The 25,791-nt window shown below is 41.2% G+C and overlaps 1 protein-coding gene across 3 annotated transcripts; it reads left to right on the forward strand.

The window, feature by feature from the left end:
* Window positions 1-759: 759 nt before the first annotated feature.
* On the forward strand, window positions 760-24,948 carry pxk (PX domain containing serine/threonine kinase). 3 transcript variants are annotated; one of them, XM_080462406.1, is made up of 19 exons: window positions 769-1,040; window positions 6,267-6,317; window positions 7,075-7,122; window positions 8,323-8,509; window positions 8,855-8,932; window positions 9,286-9,359; window positions 10,036-10,110; window positions 10,794-10,898; window positions 11,618-11,719; window positions 12,019-12,180; window positions 12,328-12,445; window positions 12,580-12,658; window positions 13,481-13,529; window positions 13,630-13,707; window positions 15,075-15,161; window positions 15,491-15,554; window positions 15,819-15,878; window positions 16,940-16,968; window positions 20,942-21,467. In XM_080462406.1, the coding sequence occupies exons 1-18, from the start codon at window positions 939-941 to the stop codon at window positions 16,954-16,956; spliced, it is 1,536 nt and encodes a 511-aa protein (XP_080318532.1). In that variant the 5' UTR covers window positions 769-938; the 3' UTR covers window positions 16,957-16,968; window positions 20,942-21,467. The 3 variants fall into 3 exon arrangements, with proteins under 3 accessions (XP_080318530.1, XP_080318532.1, XP_080318531.1); XM_080462404.1 differs by lacking the exon at window positions 16,940-16,968 and having other exon boundaries at window positions 760-1,040; window positions 20,942-22,976; XM_080462405.1 differs by lacking the exons at window positions 16,940-16,968; window positions 20,942-21,467 and adding an exon at window positions 24,541-24,948.
* The last annotated feature ends 843 nt before the right edge of the window (window positions 24,949-25,791 follow it).

The raw sequence follows: 25,791 nt of genomic DNA on the forward strand, positions 1-25,791 counted from the left end.
AAAAAAAAACAAGGTTCATCAATCCCTTGAGGATATTTCTTTATTAAATTGACTGTTTGGTCAGCAGCCGCACGGCACCAGGAGTGGAAGTGGTGGGGGCCAAGAGTCTTGCTCAGGGAGCCATGGTCCATGTTTTTCACACTGGGAGAAAACCGGAGTACCCGGAGAAAACACCTACACCTACACAGAGAACATGCAAACTCCACACAGAGAAAGGCCCCAGCCGAGAGGTATTTCAACCGCGACCTTCTCGCTGTGCGACGAGAACAATAACCACTGCCCCACGATGCTGTATGGCCCAAGACACAACTCTCCTGGTCATGAAGGTTATTTCAGGTTTTGTAACGCTGATTTTTCACACAGCTGAAATTCTAGTAAGTAAGGCTCTTGTATCTGCCCTCACCCATGGTTAGATGGGAGTGACCCCAGCGCCCCTACATAGGATGAAGCAGTAAGGCTGGGTGGATGGATGATAACCCAACATCTGGAATTAACAGAGCTATAGGACTAATCAAGCAATATCTCATTTAATCTGATCTGACTTTAAGATTTAAAGCTAATTTTCTTTGTTTTTTATGATTTTTACATTCTATTTTATTTTATTGTATTTTAATTTTATGCTATTTATTTTTATTTATCTTAATCGTACTTTGCTTACGAGATAATTTTCCTCACCAGTAGGGGGCGCGCACGCACTTTAACGTAAGCCTCGTCATCCAAGACGTCAATCCGCTGGGTGATGACGTCAGACGTTACGCTCCGCTTCCTGGTTACCAAGAAGCTAACAGTGTAGCACGTCGCTTTGCTCCGGGCAGTCCGGTTCTCCTCCTCCTCCTCAGCCTCAGCCGGGATTCGCGTCGGTGTCTCCCGGGCCGCTTCAGTGTGTGACAGACGAGACGTGTCACCCCATCCCCACCCCCGGCCGCCGGGCCTCCAGGATGTCTTTCCTGGACAAGCCGGTCCCCGGCAGGCTGCTGCTGGACGACACTGTGCCCCTGACGGCGGTGATCGAAGCCAGCCAGAACCTGCAATCCCACACGGTGAGTGTTTACCGGGAATAGCCCCACGTTAACCCGTGACATCCGCGGATTCATCTCTGAAATGTTTTTTTTTTTTCTGTGTGGTTGTCGGATGAATCAGCCCCGGTGTGTTTGTTTAAAAAAAAAAAAAAATTGCAAAGTTTTTGATTCAGGGGGCGTTTTAAGTGGATCGCTGCGTCACTGGTTCCATTTTCGGACACGGTTGTTGAAACGTCTTTTTTGCTGGTTATGCGTTCATTGCCGCATTTCCAATCGAAACACCCCCCCCGAGCAGTGGAGCCAGTGTGGTAGTAAGAACACAGCTCTCATCCAGCGCCGATGAGTCTTCCAGGTTTATTTGTTTGTTTGTTTTTAGCGCGACGGCGCCTGTCAGATTTGCATGGTGACTCCATAGTCGGACACCAGACCCTGGCTCTGTGCGCCTGTCGTCGATTAAGCAATTTCCTGGAAGCTTTTGTGCAAACCTGCTGATATAAAGAGATTTGCAGCGGAGCATTGACACCGACTGGCTGACAGCCCAGAGGCTCAAACACATCCCAGACATCCGTCGGTGTCCTGGCACCTGGAAAAACGCACTGACGTCTGCAAGTTCGGAGGGAATTAATTTTGACAATCTGGTGCTTTGAAACGCAGCAGTCAGTCTGCTAAATACTTGTTAAATATCGTCTAATTGTTAATAAATACACCTAAACTCTGCCAAAGCTGGTTTGGTTTAAAATACCCAAAAAATAATTTAAAGCAAACGTTTGAAGCTTTGCCGAATTAAAGATAAATTGACATTTGTGTTTATGTGTGGTTAACATTATCTTTTTTTAAATCAACACGTCTTCTAAAATCCTCCAAAAACAACAAATGGGCGCATTTTCAATGGGCTTTGGTGCGACGTTTCACAAGGGCAACAATACGAGCAGAAAGTTCAAGGAAAACCCACCGCAGCGGTTTTTCTGTACACTTTGCTCTCGGTGCTGGTCTGCGAGGAGGAAGAAGCGACGTTCAACAGCGTGACTGTCCATAAACGTGTCCTCTGGTCGCCGTCGTAAAGCAGCCCTTTGTCCGATAATGGGAGCACGGTTGGCGTTTTTGTTGACAGAATCAGCTGAGCTTAGCCTGTTAGCTCAGGAAGCTAACGCCAGGCGCTCACCGCTGCTGCTGTTTTTGCTCCAAAACAGACATTTACCCACGATTCCATCCGCGAAAACAACGTTTATATAGATATTAGATTTTTGCGATCACATATTATTGTTTGTATTTCGCTGTGGGGCCTTTATTGTACCATAGAATTGAGCAGAAATTCATAATAAACATAAAAGCTGCTAATATCTGCAATGTGGGAAACAGTTATTACAGATTTAAAGATGTTTAAATATCAAGCATGTGCAATCTGGCCTTTCTGATGTTTGCATGAGGTTTTTTTTTTTTCTCTGGAGATGCTCCTCAGTACAAACTAATGCATGTCAGGTTAATTATTGACTTCCAGGTTCCCCCTCAGGTGGGAATATGAGTGTTTGTGGTTGTGTGTGTTTGACCCGTCCATCCTGTGTGACCTGCTGGGATCAGCTCCAGTGTCCTCTGGCCCTGGACTGGATCAAGCAGAAAAGAAGATTCTGTTGAGTCAGTTCCTTTTATGTCCCCCAAATACCAGGAAAGATAATGTACTAGAGTCTACTTTATGTTCTCCACAATCACATGAATTTAACATTGCAAAGTGTCTGTACAGAGGGAAAGTGAAATGTTTAAATTCAGCCTAATATTTCCCAATTAGGTTAATTAACTTTTCATCATTGAAACGTGTGTCTGAATCTTTATTCGTTCGTTTACATTTTCGTAAATATGTAAAAGTTTATTTAGTTCTTCTTGATAATATATGTTTTTTTTAATACGTTGAAATACTTGGTAATGCGCGTTTTAACCTTGGGGTTTTATTGATGAAGATTTCAAGACTTTTTGTTTTGTTTTCGTGGCTGTTAAAAGTTAGTGCTCTGAAAATGTGTCTGAGAGCAACACGAAGGCGCACGGTGTTAATCAAAACAAAATGGGGCTAAAAAGTAGTAATAGACAGAGCCAGCAAGTTCAGACAGAGTATAACATAGAAGCTGCGTGTGCTGGCAGAGAGAAGGTAAGTCCAATAAGATAATGAAACCACAATATCACATAAATGCAAGCCTTAAAATTGGGTCTTAAGCTATGATTTATAATAAGTCAATGATTCCAAGAGCTCGAAAATTCAAAGTTGCACGCAGGTTCATGAGGAGTCAGCATTTTCATATGTAAGTTAATCATAACAAACTTGAAAGATGTAAACTGGCTTGAATTGTATATATTTAGTGATTTAGCTCTTAAAATGTTCTCCAAACTAAATGATTATCTCAGTTGTGTTGCCATATCATACACACCACTGACTGTTCCACAATATATTGTGGTATTTCTAAAATAAAATGCAGTAATTGTGTCTTTAGAAATGGAGCTTGCAAATGCCTTTTGGGGTAGTTTTGAAAACTGTAGAAAGCAAAAACATCGGCAGTGCACAGGGTTAAAACGGAGACAAAGCATGCATGTGAGCAACAGACAATCTATTAGGTATAGATTCCCACTTCTTCTAACGATTATCAGATTTTTTTATGAATATTTTCAGTACTCAATTCAACTTTATTTATTTCACACTTTAAAAACGACCACGGCTGAAACAAAGTGCTGTACATCAATAGACATAAAAACAAAGTGCAAAGGAGCCGCTGAGCGGAGGAGTGTAGGGGTGGAGCTGCTCGGAGAGGTGAGGCAAGGCGAGACCATTCAGGGATTTAAAAACAATAAAATAATCTTAAAATGGATTCTAAAATGCACGGGCAGCCAGGGGAGGGACGCCAGGTCAGGAGTTATGTGTTCCAGTTAGTAGTCGAGCTGCAGCGTCTATGAGTGACTCCAACACAAAGTACGTTACAGCAATCGAGACGTGATTTAAAAGCCTGAATTACTGTTTCAAAGTGCCGATGTGCCAGAATGGGCTTCATCTTTGCCAACATTCTAAGATGGAAGAAGCTGGACTGAACCACAGCGCTTGTCTGCTCGTCCAATTCTAAACCCAGGTTCAAAACTGTCGGCCTCGCGTATGGAGCCAAGGAGCCCAAATCAACGCGATGGAGACCGAACACCATCACCTCTGTTTTGTTTTTCTTTAAAATTTAAATGTAAAGGAGTGTAACAGAACATGTATTAGATGCTTTAACGTGTGAATGTAAAGAATTCTTCATGAAGGGTTAATTTGAACAGACTGGTCGACATTATTCATCCTGATGTGACGACTCTCGTTCACTACTCTTAAAACTGTTTCATATAACAGGTAGCATGATGCCAGAGATTACTGCCGCGCTGAGAAACAGAGTCACCAGAAGAAAAGCCACATTTATAAAGTGCGTCAATGTGGGTCACTCACCACTGGCTGATGTATAATCAGTGCTTAGTTTTTAGGTTGAAGTTCGCCAGGGCCTGCTGAGTGGTGAAGCAAGTAATGTGATATTGTTGTTATCAGCGTGTTTTATTATGAGGCTTTAATGCCAGTAGGATACGACATGGTACGTGGACGTCACCTATATACAGAGCATTTGTTGGTGGTGATGTCTCTGGAAGGAAGCTACAGAATGAATGAAAGAGAAATGGTCCTCCTCATATGTTGCCTTTTATAAAGTGCAGTGTATTGCTTCAGGAGTGTCAGTGCACTTTACAAGGTCAGTCACATTCACACGTTCAAACGTGGCTACCATACAACACGAGGATCCAGCCCTGCCTATTACTGGCAGGTTATTTAGTTTGTTTAGATACTTTTTTGTTGCATTATTTTGACACTTGGTGGTGGGAGTTAAGCACAGGTTGGATATGTAGAGGGCATAGGTTACAGGCGGGCGAAGAGCGCACACAGTTCTGATCAAACCAACAGTCAGACGGCGAGTATAAATAAGGGTTAGTATATAAATAGTGTATAAATAGTATAAACTGCAAGTAGACTGGATTGCAAATTCAGATTTTTTTGGGGGGGTTTTGTGTCGGTTCACTCCTGCTCCTGCTTTGCTGTGTCCTTTCAAACTGCATTTGTTAATATCTGCTTGTGTATGAATCAATATTATCTCACCGTGTCGCAGATCAAATGACGTGAATATATAAGACGTATCCTCAGTCACAAGCTGCAATCAAAGAGCAGTTGGTTGGAGAAAAAAAAAAAAAAAAAAAGTCTTCCTCGAGTTGAAATATGTGCTGTAAGTGTGACTATAAAGAGCAACGATATATGAGCTATAAGCTGCAGTGGCCTGCTAGAAAATGATCTGAGCTGTTTACTTGGCTGCAGCGTCATGACACCCCGATGTCCGCGAGCAGGAATTAGTCTTAGAGGTCTGGGAGGATTGTCAAAGGCCATGTTTACACCCCGCTTCTTGCTTTCCGAGGTGACTGTAGCAGTGCCCATTAGCTGTGAAAATATTTTTCTCCCAGAAGCTTTTCTTAGCAGAGATCCAGCGTCAGCAGACAGGCCCTCACCTGAACTGTGTCTGATGAATCACTTCATTGGAAGTGAAACAGAAACTCTGACTGACATGCCGCTCCCTGATGATGACCTTCTGAATGTGGACGTCAAACGTGTTTGTTTGTTTAAATCTCATAAGAGTTTTCTCTCTTCTGGTTTGGATTCCGACAAAGCCGCAGGAATAAGATTCTGATCTGTGGTTTTAAAGTTGTGAGCTCACGGTCCAGCTGCACTGTTGGTTTAATACATGAAAATGGAGGCGTAAAGAATCAAAAACATTTTACATGTCAGCTTTCTTACCATATTAGTCATTCAATTCATGGCACATTTTAACTTTAATGTCAATTTTGTCTAAATGATCGTTTATTATAAATGCACCCAACTGCTACACTGATTTATCGAACTTATAATACACCTTCGTACGACTGTCTAAATACATCTTTATAGGACAAATAGACACGACAATAAACATTGGCCAGACCAGGGATCAACTTAAAACAATGCTATTGTATTATTATATCATGCAATACAATATTTGAAAATGTGTTTTATGCATTTTTGTCGTGTTTTATTTTGTATCTGTATTATATATATATATATATCTATATAACACTGGTGTTATTTTGATAATCCTCAATAGACCGATCACCCTAAAATGTTTGATGTTTTGCCATCCAACTTCCTTCTTATTAAAGTTGGCCTTGTCTGTCTTTCAGGAATACATCATCAGAGTCCAGAGGGGCGTGTCTTCAGACAACAGCTGGCAGGTGAGCGGACCAATCACAGCGCAGGAAACAGAACTATCTGAAAGAAATCCGGGTCCAACTCATTTGAAAGGACCCTGAACAAAGAAGGATGAGTGTGTGTTGTTTGCTCGCTGTGCTTTGACAGAGGGAGTATTTATGTGTTTGTTCTCCCCCCAGTGGGGCCTCAGGTTGTTTTAACCCGTTAGAATCCCACTTCAACCTCTTGTGAAAAGAAACGGCTCATTAAATGCATTATTGTTGGTCGTTTTTTTTTTTTTTTTTCACATTTAAAATTAATGTGTCGGCACATTTGGTAAGAGGACTGAAATTGCTCTCTCAAGTACTGAATTAAAGTTCTGTTGTGACATTAAACACTCTTTTGATTCATGTTATCTACATTCAAAGCAACTTACTTCAATAGTTAAAAAAAAAAAGCAAAAATGCTGAACAAAAAGTTTGAATGTTACCGGAATTTGCAGCTGTATTCAGTTATAACTTATGACTTTAATAGCAGTGACATGGATTCAAATGTATAAATAGTAACATTCATCATTCTTGGAAAAATAAAACAGAATTACAATATTGTTAATATGATATAATAATGTTACTTCTACCTCTTTATCACCACCCGTTATCCTGGATTATCCCGTTCACAGTTTAGTTTTTATTGATTTCATCCAATATTAATGTTTAAACAAAGGTTTCTTAAAATGACTTGGAAGAAAGATCGAGCACTGACGGTGGGGATTCTATTTCTTGTTTTTTTTTTTTTTTTTAGGTGATCCGTCGCTACAGTGACTTTGATGTTCTCAACAGCAGCCTGATGGTGAGTGTCGCATGTTTCACTGCTCTGAATCACTCGCGTTGTGTTTCAAACGCCTTCCAAGTCAACAAGCAAACAGACGACTGCAGCAGCATTTACAAAGCTTCGGGAGTGTTTGGGTTGTTTTTTTTTTTGTCTCAGCCAAGCAGCTGTTCTCTCATTCCCAGCGTGACATAAGTAACTAAAAGTTGTTCAAATGGTCTGAACATTGTGGATACAGCGGGATGCGTGTGTTTAACTCACTATGCGGCAACACACACACACACTTTGGTAAACGTACGTCTTCGGATCCAAAGCGGCACACACAAACATGTTGTGACACAGACCAGCTTCGTCTTGGCCAACGTTCTTCCTGTTAGAGAAAACTGAATGCCAGGTCATTACGACAGACTCGGGGGTTTTGCTCTTTCAGCTTCCCAGAAGACCCGGCCGGTCATGTCAGCAGGGCGTTTATGTGCTCTCAGCGTAAGCTGTTGTTTTTGCATTTAATAAAGTTTAAAGTCTTGCTGCTCGGACCCAAGTTTAATCTGAAGCTTGACCTAAAAGCGGCTCTGCATTTAATCTGCAAAGCAACTGCTAATCAGATCTGCTCAGGGTATTTTCTTCAGCTACAGACGACATACAGTCCTATGATATAATAACGGAATGGTGGAGTGTTATTAGTGCCATGACATCTTGGATTTAGTTGGATCAGTTGGCTTTAAAATGTCATCCGATCTGCATTTAAATCATCATTATTTACAAACACAATGTGCTTAATGTAAAACCACACAACCAACACAATTGACTCCAAAAATCTTAAGTCCAATCAGTGAAACACGAGTGAAGTGAAGGTGTTGAGCCATTCTCATAATAATGGAGCTCCATTTTGCCAAACAGGAATGGGATTTGGGTTTGGGATGAGTTTGAAATTGTCCCGACTCATGAGATGTTGGGCTTGTGGATAACAGGAAGTGTTCAGTGTTTCTGCTGAGGTTTTGCCTGCTTGTTTCCTCTCGCTGACCCCAGCCTCCTGTCAGCGCCTGACCTGCAGTCAGCAGGCAGCACAACTGGCAACAAGCCTGCCCAGTCTGACTGGTTTCAGTCTGACGTCCGTGATTCTTTCTGTCAGATTTATTGAAAAGTACCAAAAATAACAACAACAACAACAACCTATGAACAGGAGCACAACAAAGTCTTAAGACGGTTTTTCTTTCTCTCCAGGTGTGCGGCATCAGCCTCCCTCTCCCTCCGAAGAAACTGATCGGAAACATGGACAGGGAGTTCATAGCCGAGAGGCAGAAAGGACTCCAAGCGTATCTGGACTCCATTACCCAGCACCCCTTGCTCTCCAGCTCGCTGACCGTCAAGAAGTTCCTGGACCCCAACAACTACTCTGCCAACTACACAGGTTTGTTTGTCTTTACTGAAAAATGACTTTTTCATTGCTTTGCATGTGCAGACGTCACACAGACAAAGACAAGATCTCTTTATTAATTGCAAAACACAACAACATCTATTGGTTTAGTTTAATTGCTGTCTAATTAATTCTGGCATAAGTGTCTCCAAGAGATATGAGAGACATCGTGACGTGAACAACAGGAGTTCTGTGAAATCATTTTATAAGATTCTTTTTTTTTTTTATCAAGCTTTCGCTCTATTTCATCATTTAAAGTTAATTTGAAGGCACTGTCGGAGAGGAAACTCTTTGAAGACTCCCCAGATCAAGTAAATGTTGTGTTTGTTGGTTTGTCAGAGATCGCCCTGCAGCAGGTCTCCATGTTCTTCAGGTCAGACCCAAAGTGGGAGGTCCTGGAGCCTCTTAAGGACATGGGTAAGACTCATCGCCCTTGTTTGAATATCAATGCACCAACATGTGCTGTGAGCACAATCCTGCAAGTTGTTCAGTGGAGCAGCTCTTCTGTGAATTCTGCTTTTTGATAAGAACACGAGTCCCGTGAATGTGTGTCACACTGAGCTCACATGACGACATAAATGTTGTTTTCATCCATAACGAAATAATCAGAGTGCATGAGAACTGATTAAACATTTGGTTCAGTTCTGCTTTATAAAACAAAAACAGTGGGACATCTAGTGGTGAGGATGCGGATCACAAACAAGTGACTGGCTCATTTCTGATGGGAACTTCAAGGAGCTGTAGAGACCTGTTGTTTCTTTTTGTTTCAGGCTGGAGAATCAGAAAGAAGTACTTTCTGATCAAAAACAAAGAGCAGCCTAAAGAGAGGTACCTGCTGAGCTGGGTGAGTAAAACACAGTTATGATTCATGTGAGGTTTAGTTCTGCTTATTTACTCCAGACCACAATGAAGCAGGTCAAAATCCTCCTGGAAACTAAACAGAAGTATTTAGATTCTGATGACAGTTCTGCTCAATGAAATGAACATGCAACTAAAGAGGAAGGAAGAAATGTACACTTCCTTTATTTTGACAGTTTTCACTTTTGTTTCAGAGAACATATGAACTCGGTAACTTCCCACAGTGCAAAGCGGGTCTGAGTTATTAGATATTGAATGAACTAAAACTTAATTACGGTCTACTACTCTAACATAGTAAATGTGGAAAGCGAGATAAGGACTGTAAATATCCTGATCAGATTTAAAGTCGCGATTCATCCGGCTGGGGAAACTCTGCGTTTTCAATTAAAGTGTTTGTCGAGCTGAAAGTAGATGTTTGCTAGAGTTTGGAAATGGATAAAGAATAGATATTTATCCTTCAGTTACTCTACTTATGCAAGCATCCATCCCATCCAGCCACTTTCGTTTTGTTTTCTCGTCGCCTGACTGATTTGATTTGTTAAGTTTTTTTGTTGGTTTAGAATTAAGCAACTTGAAGCAACAATTAAAAACTAAAAACTCGTGAAATCTACGGTGACATCTGAAAGTATTTGACCTAACGCCTTAATGTTGCATCGCTTTAGGTGGACCTGGGACCCGATAAGTTCTTGACAGACAAAGACTTGCAGTCAGCCATGAAGCTGCTCACCAGCCTCTCGGTAAGTTTCATTTTATTTAAAAGACTTCACAGCCCACACACGTCGTGCTACATTCTTCTTTCTCGCACGCACACGCACACACACACACACACAGTCAGACCTCCGAGCAGATATGCAGCTCGGGGGCAACACTCAGCCCCTCATTGGCCTCACAGCAGATTTCTAACGCTCAATAAATGATTGATGTCAGAAGGGAAGTATTAACTGGAATCACTGTCTTATTGAATGCATTCAAAGGTGACAAACGTTAAATTTATACATGTATATTTAATGAACTTCATTTTCAGATGCTCTTTTATTCAAGTGGTAGCCCACAATGTCGCAGTGTGGGCCCCTGTCATCACACTGTCATCACACTGTCATCACACTGTCATCACACTGTCATCACACTGTCATCACACTGTCATCACTCTGTCATCACACTGTCATCACACTGTCATCACACCGTCATCACACCGCCATCACACCGCCATCACACCGTCATCACACCGCCATCACACCGCCATCACACCGCCATCACTCTGTCATCACTCTGTCATCACTCTGTCATCACACCGTCATCACACCGTCATCACACTGTCATCACACTGTCATCACACTGTCATCACACCGTCATCACTCTGTCATCACACCGCCATCACTCTGTCATCTCAGTGAATAACTGAAGTGTCCCTCCCCCCCAGACGCCGTACCTCTGCCCGTTGTTGTTCTCCAGCACCAGCGAATCTTCGGCTCTCCTCATCCGGCCATTCAGTGAGAGGGGCTCACTGAGAGACCACATCTGTAAGGTACGGTCTGTGTGTCTGTGTCTGTGTGTCTGTGTTTGTGTGTCTGTGTTTGTGTGTCTGTGTTTGTGTGTCTGTGTTTGTGTGTCTGTGTCTGTGTGTCTCTGTGTGTCTCTGTGTGTCTCTGTGTGTCTCTGTGTGTGCACTGAATAGGAAAGCAGCATCTTGAATTTATAGCTTCATTTCCATGGTAACCACAGAAAATGTGAAGCACCTCTAGAAAAACGGTATCATCCCGAGTGGTGTGCAGTGCCCAGAGAGAAATAATTCAATAGATATTACATTAATTCAATTTTTTTTTGGTACATAAAATGCTTCCAGTAACTCTTTTACTTCCATACATGAAAAGATTGTTTCCTCACATTTAAGAACTTGTTCGTCATCCTTCCTTTGCACATCTAATGACTGTTTTCAATTAGCTGATGCAGTTTTAGTGTGTTTTTCCATCCTTTTCTACAGGAAATTCATCATTTATGCATAAACGTTGTACAAAGGTAGTCAGGAAAGTATTTGTTTGTGTTAATTCAAGACAAATTGTGATTCCCATTTGATTGCCTATTTTAGACCTGGTAGACTTCTAGAGTTACGGGTTATGTTTATAAAACACCACAAGCTGTTGTTCTTCCATATGTTCAATACATCATAGAGGAAAAAATAGGAGCAGCTGTGCAGCGATGACTTTAATTGTTTATTATTAGAATATATTCCCTTCCTCTGTTCAGGTGAAGCCCAGAGAGAGTTACCTGAAGAAGTACTGTAACCCGAAGAAGAGTCAGGGCCTCGAACTGACGCACATCAAACTGTACGGTCGTCAGATCCTGGAGGTAAATGCACACACACACACACACACACACACACACACACACACACACACACACACACACACACACACACACACACACACACACACACACACACACACACACACACACGCACAGGAAAGTGTTCTGTCTTTTGGTTGAAGTACATTTTGCTCTTTTATCTCTAAAGATTAACAAAGATGTTACTTTTGATCTTCCTCCTCTTTTTTTTTCTGGCCTTTCTTGGGAGCGAGAAAGGAGGCGGAGTCATTGGTGGTGTTGCAAAGCGTGTTAATACTCTGTATGTGTGTGTCCTATTTCAGAGCCTGAAGGTCCTCCACGATGGCGGCATGTTTTTCGGTCACCTGCACACGTCGAACGTCATCGTGGACGACGGCGTGTGTCGGCTGGTGGACGTGGAGAACGGCATGCTGGGAGTTCCTTCGGCGCTGCGGCCTTCATTCACTCAACTCAGAAAGATCAACGTATGTGTGCACTCACCTGATTAATGTTACTATTGCTTCTTTGGTGTATTGAGCAGGTGTTAAAACAGTGTGTGTGTGTGTGTGGGTGTGGGTGTGGGTGTGGGTGTGGGTGTGGGTGTGGGTGTGGGTGTGTGTGTGTGTGTGTAGACCACGGAGAGTATCGACGTCTTATGCTTTGGACATTTACTGTACGAGATGACGTACGGCATACCACCAGACAGCGTGCCGGTCGATCACTACCCTGCGGTCCCGTACACAGCCGTGGGTCTGTATCACACAGAGACACTCAATACTCAGAAATCTCATTATTTTTCTTTGTTTTTAACCCCGAGCTTTTCAGACGTGTGTGATAACGTTGTCGTCGCGTTTGTGATTGATTGATCGATTGTGTGTGTTCAGTGTCGGTGCTGCAGTCCATCCTGTCCACAGAGGCCTGCAAGAGCGGGATGCCGACGGTGTCGGCGCTCATCCGGACACCGTGCGTTCAGCCGTTTCAGCCTCACTCATGTGGCTTTAAAAGATGCAGACAGTTTAGATTAGGCTTTTCTTCTTTGTGTATAGATGCAGTGAGAAATATGCAGAGGTTAGAAATGTACTCAAGTACAGATCACTTACACTTTACACTGCTTGTGTAAAAGACACGTTGGTATGTATTTTCTTTAGTAAACGGAAGAAGTTCCAGGATTCTGAATATTTGCATTGTGTGGTTGCAGCAGATTAATCGTTAATGTTAATACAGATCACGATTCAACTTCTATCATCTGTTGAGATTCAATCTACATTATTAATTTGACTTTTTCTAAAATACAATCAATTTAAAAAAATTTAATTTACATTTTAAAAGAGAATTGAAAGTGTTGGCATTCTGTCATCGTTGATCACCCTTAAATGAGTCAACTTCTGCAGCTTCAGTGTAAATAACTTTTTCCATCTGCTGCTTTGATACGTAAATGAATCATCCTCAAAACGGGAGATCAGCCAAGTAAATATTTTCACTGGAGTAAAATCCTATAATAAACAGAAATATATGCCTAGATAATCTACATCACCAACAAAATACAGTACAAATGCTATATGACATGGCACCTCAGTATGACTTATTATTTACCTTCACATGTTTCAGTTAACACTACAAGCATCACTGGCGTATACAACTGTGTATAATCTAGTAAATAAGCATCAATATCATGACATGGCAAAAAACAACAACAAAGCTCCTGCGTACAAGAAAAATCCACCTAAGGAATTTAATTGCAAAAGAATGTTGTGGTTTTTTGCTGAGTCACTGTTTGTCTTGCAGGCTCTTCAGTGACGTCCATCTCCAACACTCAGAAAAAGTCCACATCAAGGTCAGAGGCTCCGTTTGATGTGACTCCAGTGAGTTTATTTCGTGGAAAAGAGGAGATATAAACTGAACATGTGTTTGTGCGCGTATGAACTCTGCTCCAGGTTCCCAGCAGGCTGAAGGAGGCCCTGAAGGCAGCAAAGGAGAGTTTGGAGAAAAGACTCCAGGAGGAGCAGAGACTTGTGAGTCTAAGATCTCATGTCTTGTACTTCTGCTGTATTAATGAATACAGTAAAGTGCATAATTCATCTTAGTAGAACTGGCGATTTCCTTTCTTTCTTTTTTTTTACATTCTAAGTTTTGCATATTAATTTATTTATTTATTTTTGCTTCAATATTTATATCTTAAAATCGCAGACATTTTGTCCTCCTCAGTGGTTCGTCTCAACATTTCTCCTACTCATTCCAGAGAAGCTGGACGTAAGACACTTCTCTCTTTGAGGAGTTTAACGTCGCAGCTCCACACCAGTGCATTTCTTTTAGTTTCTCACCAAAAGACACAAAAAATGTCAACATTTCCACTCCGAACGTCGTAACTCTGGAAAAACCTTTTTCATCTCAGTTGGACGTATGTTTCATCTGCTCCCTTCGGTTTGCCACAGTTTAACATGTGATGTTCAGGTTTGATTTTAGTGTCAGTTTTTATGCTGGAATTCTTCATTGACGTCACCTGAGCAGTGGAGGATTGAGGGCATGGTGGTGGGAGTTTAAAACAACTCACTTCCCTGAACTCTGACGTCTCTGATCGGCTGCTACCTTTCACAACGGTTGCCAGTTTTACATTTTGTTAGTCCTTCTGTTGAATGCCCTTCAAACTGAAACCAGGATCTCAAGCTCTTAAAGACAACACTCGGCCTCGTTCACCCCCAGGGGGGGACGATATTAAAGGAAATGAAGAGAATTATCCATTTATTCCTGCGTTATGAGAGCAGAGACACGTGCAACTAAGAAAAAGACTTCCGAGTTCCCACAGTCTGCCTTCCTGAAAGCTTGCAGATCCACTGCTTGTGTATTTACCAAAATCCTAAAGCAGAAAGCACAAGACTCGTAGCCCCATCAGACGTTGGTATATTGGAGAGAGCTCTTAAAGTCAGGACTGATTATTCACATTGTCGCCGACAGCTAAACGTAGTAAAATGTCGGGAGTTCGTCTGGAACTTTCTCTTCAATATCTTTGCTGACATGCAAACTAAATGTTTGAATCTTTTAATCTGCGACCTTCTAAACAGTCGGGGCTTTCTGAAATGGAAGTTTTTTTCTCACTCTGCTTTTACAGATTCATGATGTTTTTTAAACTAATTTTAGAGCCTGAAACAAATTTTTTTCTTTCGATTCTTCCGTGAAGTCTGATTAGCTTGTTTGTCAGTGGCGTCAAATAGATTCCGATTTCATTTGATTTCTGCAAAAATTGGATGTAAAAAGAAATAGGTAAAGTTTGATGTTAGTTTTCACATGACAGCGACAACATGTAGCTTCAGCAGAGCTTCACTGAAGTGCAGAGGATCGAACAGCGAGGGTCACGTTGGGCTTTCCTCATGTCTGATTGCAGCTCCACCAGCACAGAAGGCTGACCAGAGCTCAGTCTCACCACGGCTCAGAGGAGGAGAGGAAGAGGAGGAAGATCCTGGCGAGGAAGGTCAGAAAATAGGAATATACAACAAAATCATCTGCTGTGTGGATGGATTTAGTTTGAACTTTTCCTTCAACAATTACATATTTAAGATGTAAAATACAAATGGACTGGTGTTTCCTCTTTGTTCTCTAATCTTATAATTCCTTCTTTACTTACTGGGAACGATACCTTCACTAAGCATTCATGCTATTTCTCTATCTTTTCTTATGTCAAAGTTCCCGAGTAAAGCATCTCGCGTGTTTTATGTATCTCATATCCTCTATGTAGAGCTGCATTTTCTTCCTATTTGAAAATATGTCCCCCACCTAAAACAAAGACTATGGTGTTTGCAGAAGTCCAGACAGTCGGCTTATGAAAACGAAGAAGACGTCTCGGTTAGAAACAACAATAACTCCGGTAGGTCACTGCTGTCGTTAATCTGAGAAAATGCCTCATGGCTCTGCACTCCTTAAACCAGCTGATGCCGCCGTCTGTTGAAAAGTGAAACGGAAGAAGTGGAACCGCGCTTGTTGCTTGTTTTAATGGACTTAAGTGTTTGTTTGAAGCTGTGTGACAGAATCTGACATGAAGAGAGGAAAAAAAGAAAGAAGATTGTGAAAGTTAGATTTTCTTTGAGTCCAGAGTGAAATCATGCTGAATGTCTTCGTTTTCCATCTGCAGGTTCTGGAGCCAGTTCACCTCCGACATGTCCCTCCTCCCCAACGCCTCCGTCCACCACAGGTACGTCCGTCTGTCCGTCCATCTGTCCGCACACGAACCCTGGTAGCTCCGTGTGGCGGCGCATCTCAGGACGCCGCTCGGATCCGTAACGGCTGAAAGCGACACCTGAAGTGTGCACGTGTGATAATGATGACTAAGCGTTAACTTGACACGTCTGCTCTGTCTCTTCGCCTCGTCTGTCCTCGTCCTGGTTTTCAGACAGGTACCCGTGTCTTTGACTTTGTGTCTGTACGAGCCGGGCGCAGGGCGGGAAACCTGAACGCTTTTACTTTAAAGAGAAACTGTGGAAAACGTACCAGTTTCCCACCCTGCTGTTAGTCCCTCCTCTCCTCCTTTGTTCCTCTCCTCTCCTCCTTTGTTCCTCTCCTCTCCTCCTTTGTTCCTCTCCTCTCCTCCTGGGCCACCAAACACCACAAACACTGTCTTTTTTTTCCTTTCCCATCCATATAACATTGAGAAATGAGAAATGTTAGATTATTTATAAAAAAAAATTCTTGCCAGAGTCCAATCAGGAAACATTAATCTCAGGTCTGTACAGGTACAAAGACTGGAGAAATAAGATAAAAACGATTTTTATTTCCACTCATATCTTCTTCCTTGTCACTTTTAAACAGGAAATAAGTAATAACTAAGTTTGAGTGCATTTAGAGTATTTAACTAAAAACGGATATTATTAAAACATCATAGTTTGGATTTGTGTTTTTATGTGAAATTATTATGATAACTTCTACAGGAAATTATTAAAAGCTGCAAAGATATTTGACCATGAGTGTGATGGCTGTCGGCGCCAGAGAAGGAACGGTTCTGTGTTCTGCGTATTGAGTTGTATTCTGTTTTTGCTTTGAGCTTCTCAGTAGAAAAGTGCAGCTTCGCTTCAGAAATAGCAACTTTGAGTTTACAGTCAAATACCTAAGTATTGAGTTTGTAGCCCTACTGTTCCTCTTCCTCTTCCTCTTCCTCTCCGTCCTGGTTTCGCTGTGTAAATGCTGATTGGTCCACTGAAGGGATAATTGTCATTTTCCCTCTCTCTCTCTCTCCTTCCTGTGCTGTCTCCACCATAGAGCATGCTCCATTCTGACCGTGTTGTTGGGTAAAGTAAAATGATTTATGATGATGATGATGATGATGATGAAGGTCTCTGATGGTTTTAAAAGCTGTCGTGCACCCTGGCCTCCAGGCAAGCTGCTGGGCACAACCGCCCGCCCGTGTCTTGTTTATGAACTCGAGTGTCGGATTACAGAAAATGAAACCGTGAGTCTTAATGGAGCAGCGACACTTAAAGCTTTAGATAAATATGCTGTAGTCTTTATTGAAGGATAAAAGAAAATGGTGGCAGGAATCCAAACACTTCATGTGTCTTTCCCCTTCAAACACGACTTCTGTTCACCTTGAGCCTTGACTATTCAGTCAGTCGATCCATCACCAGTGATCGGGAGCTGAACGTCACCTCGTCAGCACACATGGACACCAAACACGGCGTTATTGGGTTTGTACTGGTATTAACTAGTACTAGTATTAACGTGCAACACAGACGGAGAGATCACATGACTCCTGACCAGTCACACACTTCTGGATCAGATGTACTTTTTTAACCAGATATTCTAATTATCGGTTACGATTTTAACAAAAGAACACTAAATGTATATTTTTTAATCCGTCCATCTTCTATACCTGATGTCTCGGTGCACTTGAATAAAAATGTGTGAAAGAATTTTGGAACAAATCAAACATGGGAAACTACTGCAATTAACTTGGCAGACACCCAATAAGTCATATTTATTGTAAATAACACATTGAAGTTGTTCAATATTTAAGGTGAATTCAACTTGTTTAGATTTACAGGGGATTTTGGTCAGTCATTTTGCGGCATTTCTACACACACACACACACACTCACACACACACACACACACACACACACTCACACACACACACACACACGTCTCTCCTACTTTTGGTGAAATCCCACGTTGCGTGATTTTCGAGGAAGCTGCCGGGCGACGGGATAAACCTCCTCTGGGATCTTTTCGGTTGACGGAGCGCTCGGTGCGGCCTGATGAGACCCGGGGTGCTTCATCTGTCTCTATTAAGGCTTTGCAGCTGGCTTGTGAACAGGGTGCACAGCTTTATAAAAACCTTCACAATCTGCAATGATTCCCAAACATCGGCCACCTCCTGGTTTCAAAGCTTTTTTTTCATTGGAGATTGTGATCCTACAGTCTGCCTGGTCAGCCTGTCCCTGCATGTACGTCCGTCCGTCCCTCTGTCTTGTGTCTCGTCTGCTGGTGTTTCCTTGTTCGGGATGTGGTTTCACACAGGAGATGTGTCAGGTTATTGAGCCTATTTTCTTTAATATTATTATTATTTTCGGGTCAGAAAATTACCAAAAGGTTCACACTTTGCTTTGCTGTTCGCTCTGACACGTTCATTTCTTTTTGCACTCGTAGGTTTTTTATTTTCCTGTCAATCAGCGCTGCTCAACAGTTGACCAAATTCTTCAACAGTGTATTTTGAAGGATTGTCATCTTTTGGTTTTCATTTAATATTCAGATAATTCACATAATTATGCGTCTGCATGGATTCGATTTTTCAGCTCGTCGGTACAATTTGCTGAGCTGGTCGGAAACGTCTTCCTCTGCTCCTTCCTCGTCAACATTTTCTCCAGGGAGGGAGAAAGTACCTGATAGAAAAGCATGTCTTCATTTTCCACGGCACACATAAGAATATTTAGATTTCTTATTTGATACCTTCATGGCTGTGGTTAAAAAAATCCTCCACCTGCTTGAACCGTAAAAGGCTAAATCTGATATGAAAAAAAGCTTAATAGTAATATTATTATATAAAATAAAGTGCACATAACTGGAGACATGCCGAGATGCTTGATCAGTCCAGTTCTAACCAGCCAAATGCAAAATTTGCTGAGGTTTATTGTTATGATCAGCCATGATTCCATTAGGTGTCGGTACGCAGCCACAGATTCTTCCTGGAAGAATAACTGCAGTCATTATCCAACGAATTATCTGAATATTTCATGAAAGTTCCCTGAGAGGTCGGTGGGACTGTGAAATGTAATGAAAGTCCGGTCGTTCCACGGCCGTCCTGGAGAAAATCCGCCCACATTTAACGAGTCTGCACTTTTTTAATTATCAAACTTTCCATTTTTTTCATGTCTTCTAATGAGTTTACCACGAGCCATCGCCTTTTGTTTTGTTTTGTTTTGTTTTGTTTTAAACGAGTGAGTTTCTCCAGGCCGGGCTGCCTCCCATCAGCCTGAAGGGTGAACTTTCATTACACTGCAGATGATTCACCTTGTAGTCCCACCTACAGGGGGAGTCGGCTGACTCCTGTCGCACCTGTCGGCCTCCGCTTACCCCTGTTGCCCCCCCCCCCCCCCCACTTGTTGGCGCTCCCCAGTGTTTTGCTTCTTTGGCTGTAACATCTGGGCTCCACCCAGTGTGGAGGCGGGTGGGGATGCACAATTGCTGCACAGCTGCAAACGTAACAGGTTCAGACTGAATTCACCTTCAGTTCACTGTGGGAAGAACCACAGGGAGGCAACGGCTTTTATTCTGAAGACACTGAAAGGGCAGAGTCAGGATTGAGCTCCAGGTTCAGTCTTTCATTTCGGATGGTCAAGTGAAATTTGGGGACATTTTATCCCCCAAAAATTCTCTAACTTTGATTTCTTTCAACGACCAGAGAAAAACCCTCTGAGGCTTATTGGGTACGAGTATTAACAGCTTTATATTAACAGAACGGCAGAAAGAAAGGAAACAGAACGTGACAAAAGAAAACAAATACAGCTTCGTAAAGATTGAACTGATAAATTTGACCCATTCAGAGGAGATTTTAATTCTCTGAGTCTGAGTAGGTGTTGCCTCTAAGGCTGGATCTTTTAGCTTTTAAAATCACCAAGTATGGAACAGCTCGGCACAGGCCTCATGATATTCAACCCAAGCATTTATTTCCAAGTAAATACAGCTGAATTTCGACATTCAATGCAAATTTACATCTTTGGCCGATCCCTTCCTGCTCTCTACGATAACAGCATCACAACAGATCCAGTAGTAATGAACTAAGAGTTAAATTATAAGACAAGTGTCTGGAATGTCATAAGGTTGGACTGCGGTGAACTGATCGTGAATTGAGTTCAACTTGACCGAACTGATCTTCAGGCGTTGCTTTCACAAAGATAAAGTCTCTCAAAACAGTCTTTTTAATTTTTTTTTTTTTTTTGGGGGGGGGGGGGGGTAAAAGTGAGGCTTCTTTGCAATAAATTAAATTTTTAAAGAGTTTGTGGACAAATTGTGATGCATGATATAAATACTGTCACACTCAGTTTGATCAGTTAATACTAACGAATCAACCCTTACAGAGTCATGACGCTTCACAGAAATTCTTCATTGATTTTTGCTTTTGTAATAATATATTTCATTTGTAATGCACTTTTTATTAAAAAAAATCTCAAAGTGCTTCAAGCGCATTAGAAAGAAGAAACACAAACGTCTAAAATTACAAAGACTCATCGTACTATTACAATATTTCATCCACTGCAACAACATGTTGATATTCATTAATTCACTGAATATAAATACCAAAATGTAAACAAATGCAACTTTTATGGTTTCGTTTCACAGCATTCGGACCAGTGCACTTAGTTTTTAGTATAGTTCAATTCATATTAATTTACAGATTTTTTAATCCTTTTTAAATACAGAAATTAGAGTCTTAATAACAGCTAATCTACAAATTGTTACCGAAAGATCAAATGATCTGTTTTAGATTATCCTGATCTTAGTTCAGATGATGATTATCCGAGTGCATTTCAATGCATCATAATCCACTGAAATACACCCGGGAAGAAAATCGCATCAATTTCAAGTCTAACAGAAGAAGAAAGCAAACGTATGAATAGAACTATTTTCTTATTATATATATAGTTTTATTTGCCTGTTTGAGAGAAGAAAACGTTTTTGTCTTTGTGCAATCGACTCCTGCAGTGACCGACTGTCACCACAAACTGCTGCTGTTCACTCACACTTTTTTCTTCTTTCATGCACCCAGGAGCCCACACCGCTCCTCCTCCTCCTCCTCCTCCGCCCCCGCCGCCTCCTGGTATGCTGGACTCTTCCTCGTCCTCCCACCCTCCTCCTCCTCCTCCTCCTCCTCCTCCTCCTCACACGGCGTCGTCCTCTGACGGAGCGGGTGGAGGCCGTACTGCCCTGCTGAGCTCCATCCAGTCGTTCAGTAAAGGCAAATTGAAGAAGGCCGGCACTGTGGACCGCAGCCGGCCCCTCGTCTGATAACCCCCCCCCCCCCCCCCCCCCCCACACACACACACACACACACACACACACACACACACACACACACACACACACACACACACACACACACACACAGTTTTTCATCGCCGTTTTTCCGCTTCGTTCAGCTTTTGAATTTTCAAACCTGTTGCTGTGGTTGGAGTAACTAAAGGACCGGGGAGACGAGGCGGCCTCAGTCTGCACTTTGAAAACACTTTAGACAATCCTGAACACCTGAAGGCTTCATTTTGTTTTCTCATTTCTTTGTCTCAACGAAGCAGCCTAAAAAAAAAAAAAAAAAAACAAACCTGGGAAACTTGACCTGGTGAGTTTTTCCCCTCGGGTTGACGTGCAGCTTCAGAAAGCATCCAGCTGGCTTTGTTTTGACTCATAAAAGAAGCCTGAGGATGATGCAGCTCAGTTTCCTGGACTCTGTATTGTTTTGCTGGTTTGATGCCGACGAACCAACTCAAACTTCAACTTTGTTTTGTTTTTTGTTTTTTTCCAAAGTCACCTTTGACCTTCAGACATGTCGCCCACAGGCCCTGCAGGGACTGTGTCACCACTGCAAACACTATCAATCAACTCTGGATTCCACCTCTTATAAAAAGCGGCAATAAATTCAGCAGCAAACTTTAAAAGAAAATCCAGTATTGGTTTTAGTTTTCCAGGAATACATCTATGAATAAGTATATTGGACAAAAATGTACTAAACCAGGTTAAGGTACTACAAAACATAAAACAAGAAGACAGATGTTGATTGAAGCTTTTTGACATAAACTGCAGATTTATTTTCACTTACTTTCACTATTTTGCCGTTTGTTCTAAACTACAGTTTACAAACTGTAGCTGCCGTTGAGCGTCGCGCCTGCAGTCGTCTCCTCCAACATTACGTTTACAGTTTCTCAGTACAAAGTAATAAGAAATATCGATACCCTCAAAGTTTCTTGCACACCGGTGTAATCTCATTCAGGACCACTTAACGACGTGTGTGTGTGTGGGGGGGACGGGGGGGGGGGGGGGGCGGTAGTTTTAAAAAGCAGCACGTGAACCGAGGAAGCTGCAGTGAATCAAGTGTGTGTTCACTCACCTGTCGGTGCTCGTTTTATTTGCACATGAAAAAGAAGTGTGGAAACAATCCCAATCTATTTCGGCAGTTTTGTATCTGGATGAGCGAAACGATGTGCAGTGAAAACAGACCTGAAGTGAAGAAATGGAAACACTTCTGAATGTTGAGGAAACTGTTTGAAAAGTTTGATCCGAGAGCTTCGATCACAATGTTTTCTCCTGTGCGCTCTTCTTCTTCTTTTTTTTTTTTTTTTCTTCTGCAAAGGTTTGTTTGTACTTGACAGGAGATTTGGCTCCACTAAACCTTCAGTGGAAAATCTGAGGTTGAATTTTGGTTCTGAGAATGATAATCACTTAAGAATTTGCACTTCAGTCAACCCCACGTTTCAGCCTGGAGTCCTCACTCTCTCCAGTTCTGCTGTACTGAGGGCATTCAGGAGAAGCACAAAATGATCAGGCGCATGCTGCTGCAGTGGAATATGCACGCTCATCGACGTACAAACGGTCCGACCTTAATCTGAAACGACTCTGTTCTCCAAAAGCAGGAGATTCAAGACGCAGTAGAGACATTAAAGGTACAACGTTAAGACGTCCAAACCACTGAAAGATGTCCTGAAAGTAATGATCATAGTGTTGATGAGAGAGCCAAGGCACTGAAATACGTCTCAGATTGTCGGTGTAAATAAACACCCTGATGTGCCACCTGTCCACGATAAAGAATGTTGAAATGCATCATATTGACCTTAAGTTTCATTTAAATACATTTCTATCTGAATTTCTGTAAAAGTTTGGCGACCAGCAGCTGAACACACGTGTTTTATTATGGAATATTTGCTAAGAAAGTACTATTTGAAAAAAAACATTGAAAGCATTGTGCAATTATTAGTTTGACACAAAGGGGAAGAAAAGTGCAAATTACCAATTATGGTTACTTGCATTCGATGTAGTATTACAGTCTGTTTTGTAATACCGCAGTTCCTCTCTAGATTGTGCCGTGAGTAATTCTGTTAAGCTTCCTGCCGTCAGTACAGCAACAGAAGAGGAATCGACAATAAATATCATTTAAAAATGCGACTATTAATAGCAAAGAGCTGAAACTCTGAGGAACAGTGACTCACTGCTGCCACCCAGAGTACAAACAAGGAAGCACTCAAACCTTACATACTGTACTTTAAAAGCTGCATCCTGCTGGTTTTCGAATAATGAATTCTTCACGTCACTGCAGGTCAGTTTGGAACTCGGTTTTAATTTGACCGTTTCGGGAAGGTGTATAGTTTAATTCAGGCCTGATATGTATTTATGATCGATATTGAGATGACTATGAAAATGTCTTATGAAAAAACACATAAAGGTTTCGCTCTTATGAAACATTTCACATACTTAAATAACATTTAAAATATCTTTTTGCATCTATTTCAGAGTCTACTGAATATGACGGTAGAAACTGGATTTTTAAACTGGTCACATCTGCAGCAGTGTAACAGTGATGTGATTTATGAAAAGAAATCTTCAACACTTTAGATAAAACTGGCAACACATTTTCTCTTCACTGCGACAAAACTGGGTATTTTTATTAAACGGCGGTAACATGAGTCGCGTTTACCATCATGCACCTGACATTCAAGGCTAAAGTCTGATATTTTAAAGTGTTTTTAGTTTAATTCAGTCGTGCTTCATAGTTTTTGTTTAGTTCTGAGGTTTGTTTTATTGTGCCATATTGGTCCATGTGCCTAAAATTCAAATGTTTTCTTTTTTTTGTTTGTGAGAAAATGACGCCTACAGATAATCCGTCTGAGTGGAAGCGTTGATGGTTCAGCACACAGTTTAATTGTTTTTTTTTTTTTACTTTACAAAAAATATGTCCATCTACAAGTTATCAGCTAAACTATTATAATAACTTGAATTTGACAAATTGTCAAAAACACATATTTGGGTGGTTCTGATATAAAAACCTCAGATTTGATATGAGGATGGTTTTTACCACATCAATTTAAAAAAACTCATAATATAACATAAATATGAGATCAAAGAAACAAATCTTGAACTAAAACGGGAAACTTTGATTCGATATATCTTGAATCTTTCCACTCAAGGAGCAGTTGATCTCTCCACCATGGACTCTGTAAAGTTAGTCACAACAAAGGCCTTCAGATTCAGCTGAAATGGCAGAAGATGTAATAAAAACTGTGTTTTTAATTATTTATTTTTTCTCTCATTTTGATTAAACCCGGCTCACCTCTGATGGCCTGTCCGACTGTGTGCTGCGCTGCCACCATTCATCCTCTGCAGTGAAACTGAATCCTGCAGCTTGAAGCTTCATCACTCTTAACAGACGTCTTCACGCTCAAACACTTTATTCATCACTCAGTGCAATCCGGTCCGACGCACGCGCTCATCAGCTTGTATCTCAGAATGTTTCTCTGCAGCACTTTAGAGACGTGGGAGAGTCCAGACATGAGTTTATAAATTAAGAGATTAAACTCGGGAGTGCAAGAGGCTGCGCTGGATTATGTGTATTATATTTGTATAGGCCCTCTCTGATCTCCAGGTCATTTATAGATGATATATACATTTAAAGCAGCTGCAAAACGACTCTGGCCTTCATCTACATTTGGTTATAAAGAAAAATCTATAGATGCTGCTGTTATGTAAGTATACATGTATCAACTGAATTATTTGATTAAAAAATGGTTGAGGAAACTTGAGTGTGAGTCTTGTTTACAGCACATATCGTCTCCCTGAAATGGTTTTGCATTTAGGCAGTTTGACTGCGTTCATGTACGTTTTTCCGAAGGGGAAGTTGGATTTTTCCATTTCCCAACTGTTCAGGATTAAACAATTTATGTATGAAATTACATCAGTATTGTCAACATTTTGAAAGACGAAGAAAATGACTGCAAGTGACAGTATCTCTTTCTAAATGCACCTGTTACCCCTCTATGGGGCACTAAAATACTAGAAAGAGGAATATTTCGACCCTTTAGACAATTTGAACTGTATTTAGTATTCAGTTTTTAACTGCAACTTTTTAAAGTAAAACAATTATAAGACTAGTATGTGTTATTTATTTATTATGAAATTTATATGGAAAGTGATTAAATATGATGATACTACTCTTCAGATTTAATTACATTGTCCAACTGTACCAACTGGGAGGAAGATTCTTTCTGATTCAGCACTTATTTCAGTCTGTCATACAACTGTCATTTCACATGTCCTCTCTGAATTAGAATATTACAAATATTATTTCGAGTAAAACTTTTTCAAGTTTCAATTTTTTAATAGGATTGTGTGTCTTTGAAAGCGGTCGTGTGAGAATCAATGTTAAGTACTGATGCGTTTCATTTCTAGGAGTCATATTATGGAATGGGCTTAGCAACGACTTAAAATTGGGTATATCTTTGTTGTGCTTAAATTTATTTTTTTTGATTTTAAATAATTAATGGTTACAATGACAAATGATTGAAATCAGCAATAATTAAGAAGATTAACAGAGTAAGTATTAGTTTTTCTCTTCTTTTGCATTACTTCTGTTATGTT

This window comes from Lipophrys pholis (assembly GCF_963383615.2).
Source record: "Lipophrys pholis genome assembly, chromosome: 4".
Lineage (NCBI taxonomy): Eukaryota > Metazoa > Chordata > Actinopteri > Blenniiformes > Blenniidae > Lipophrys > Lipophrys pholis.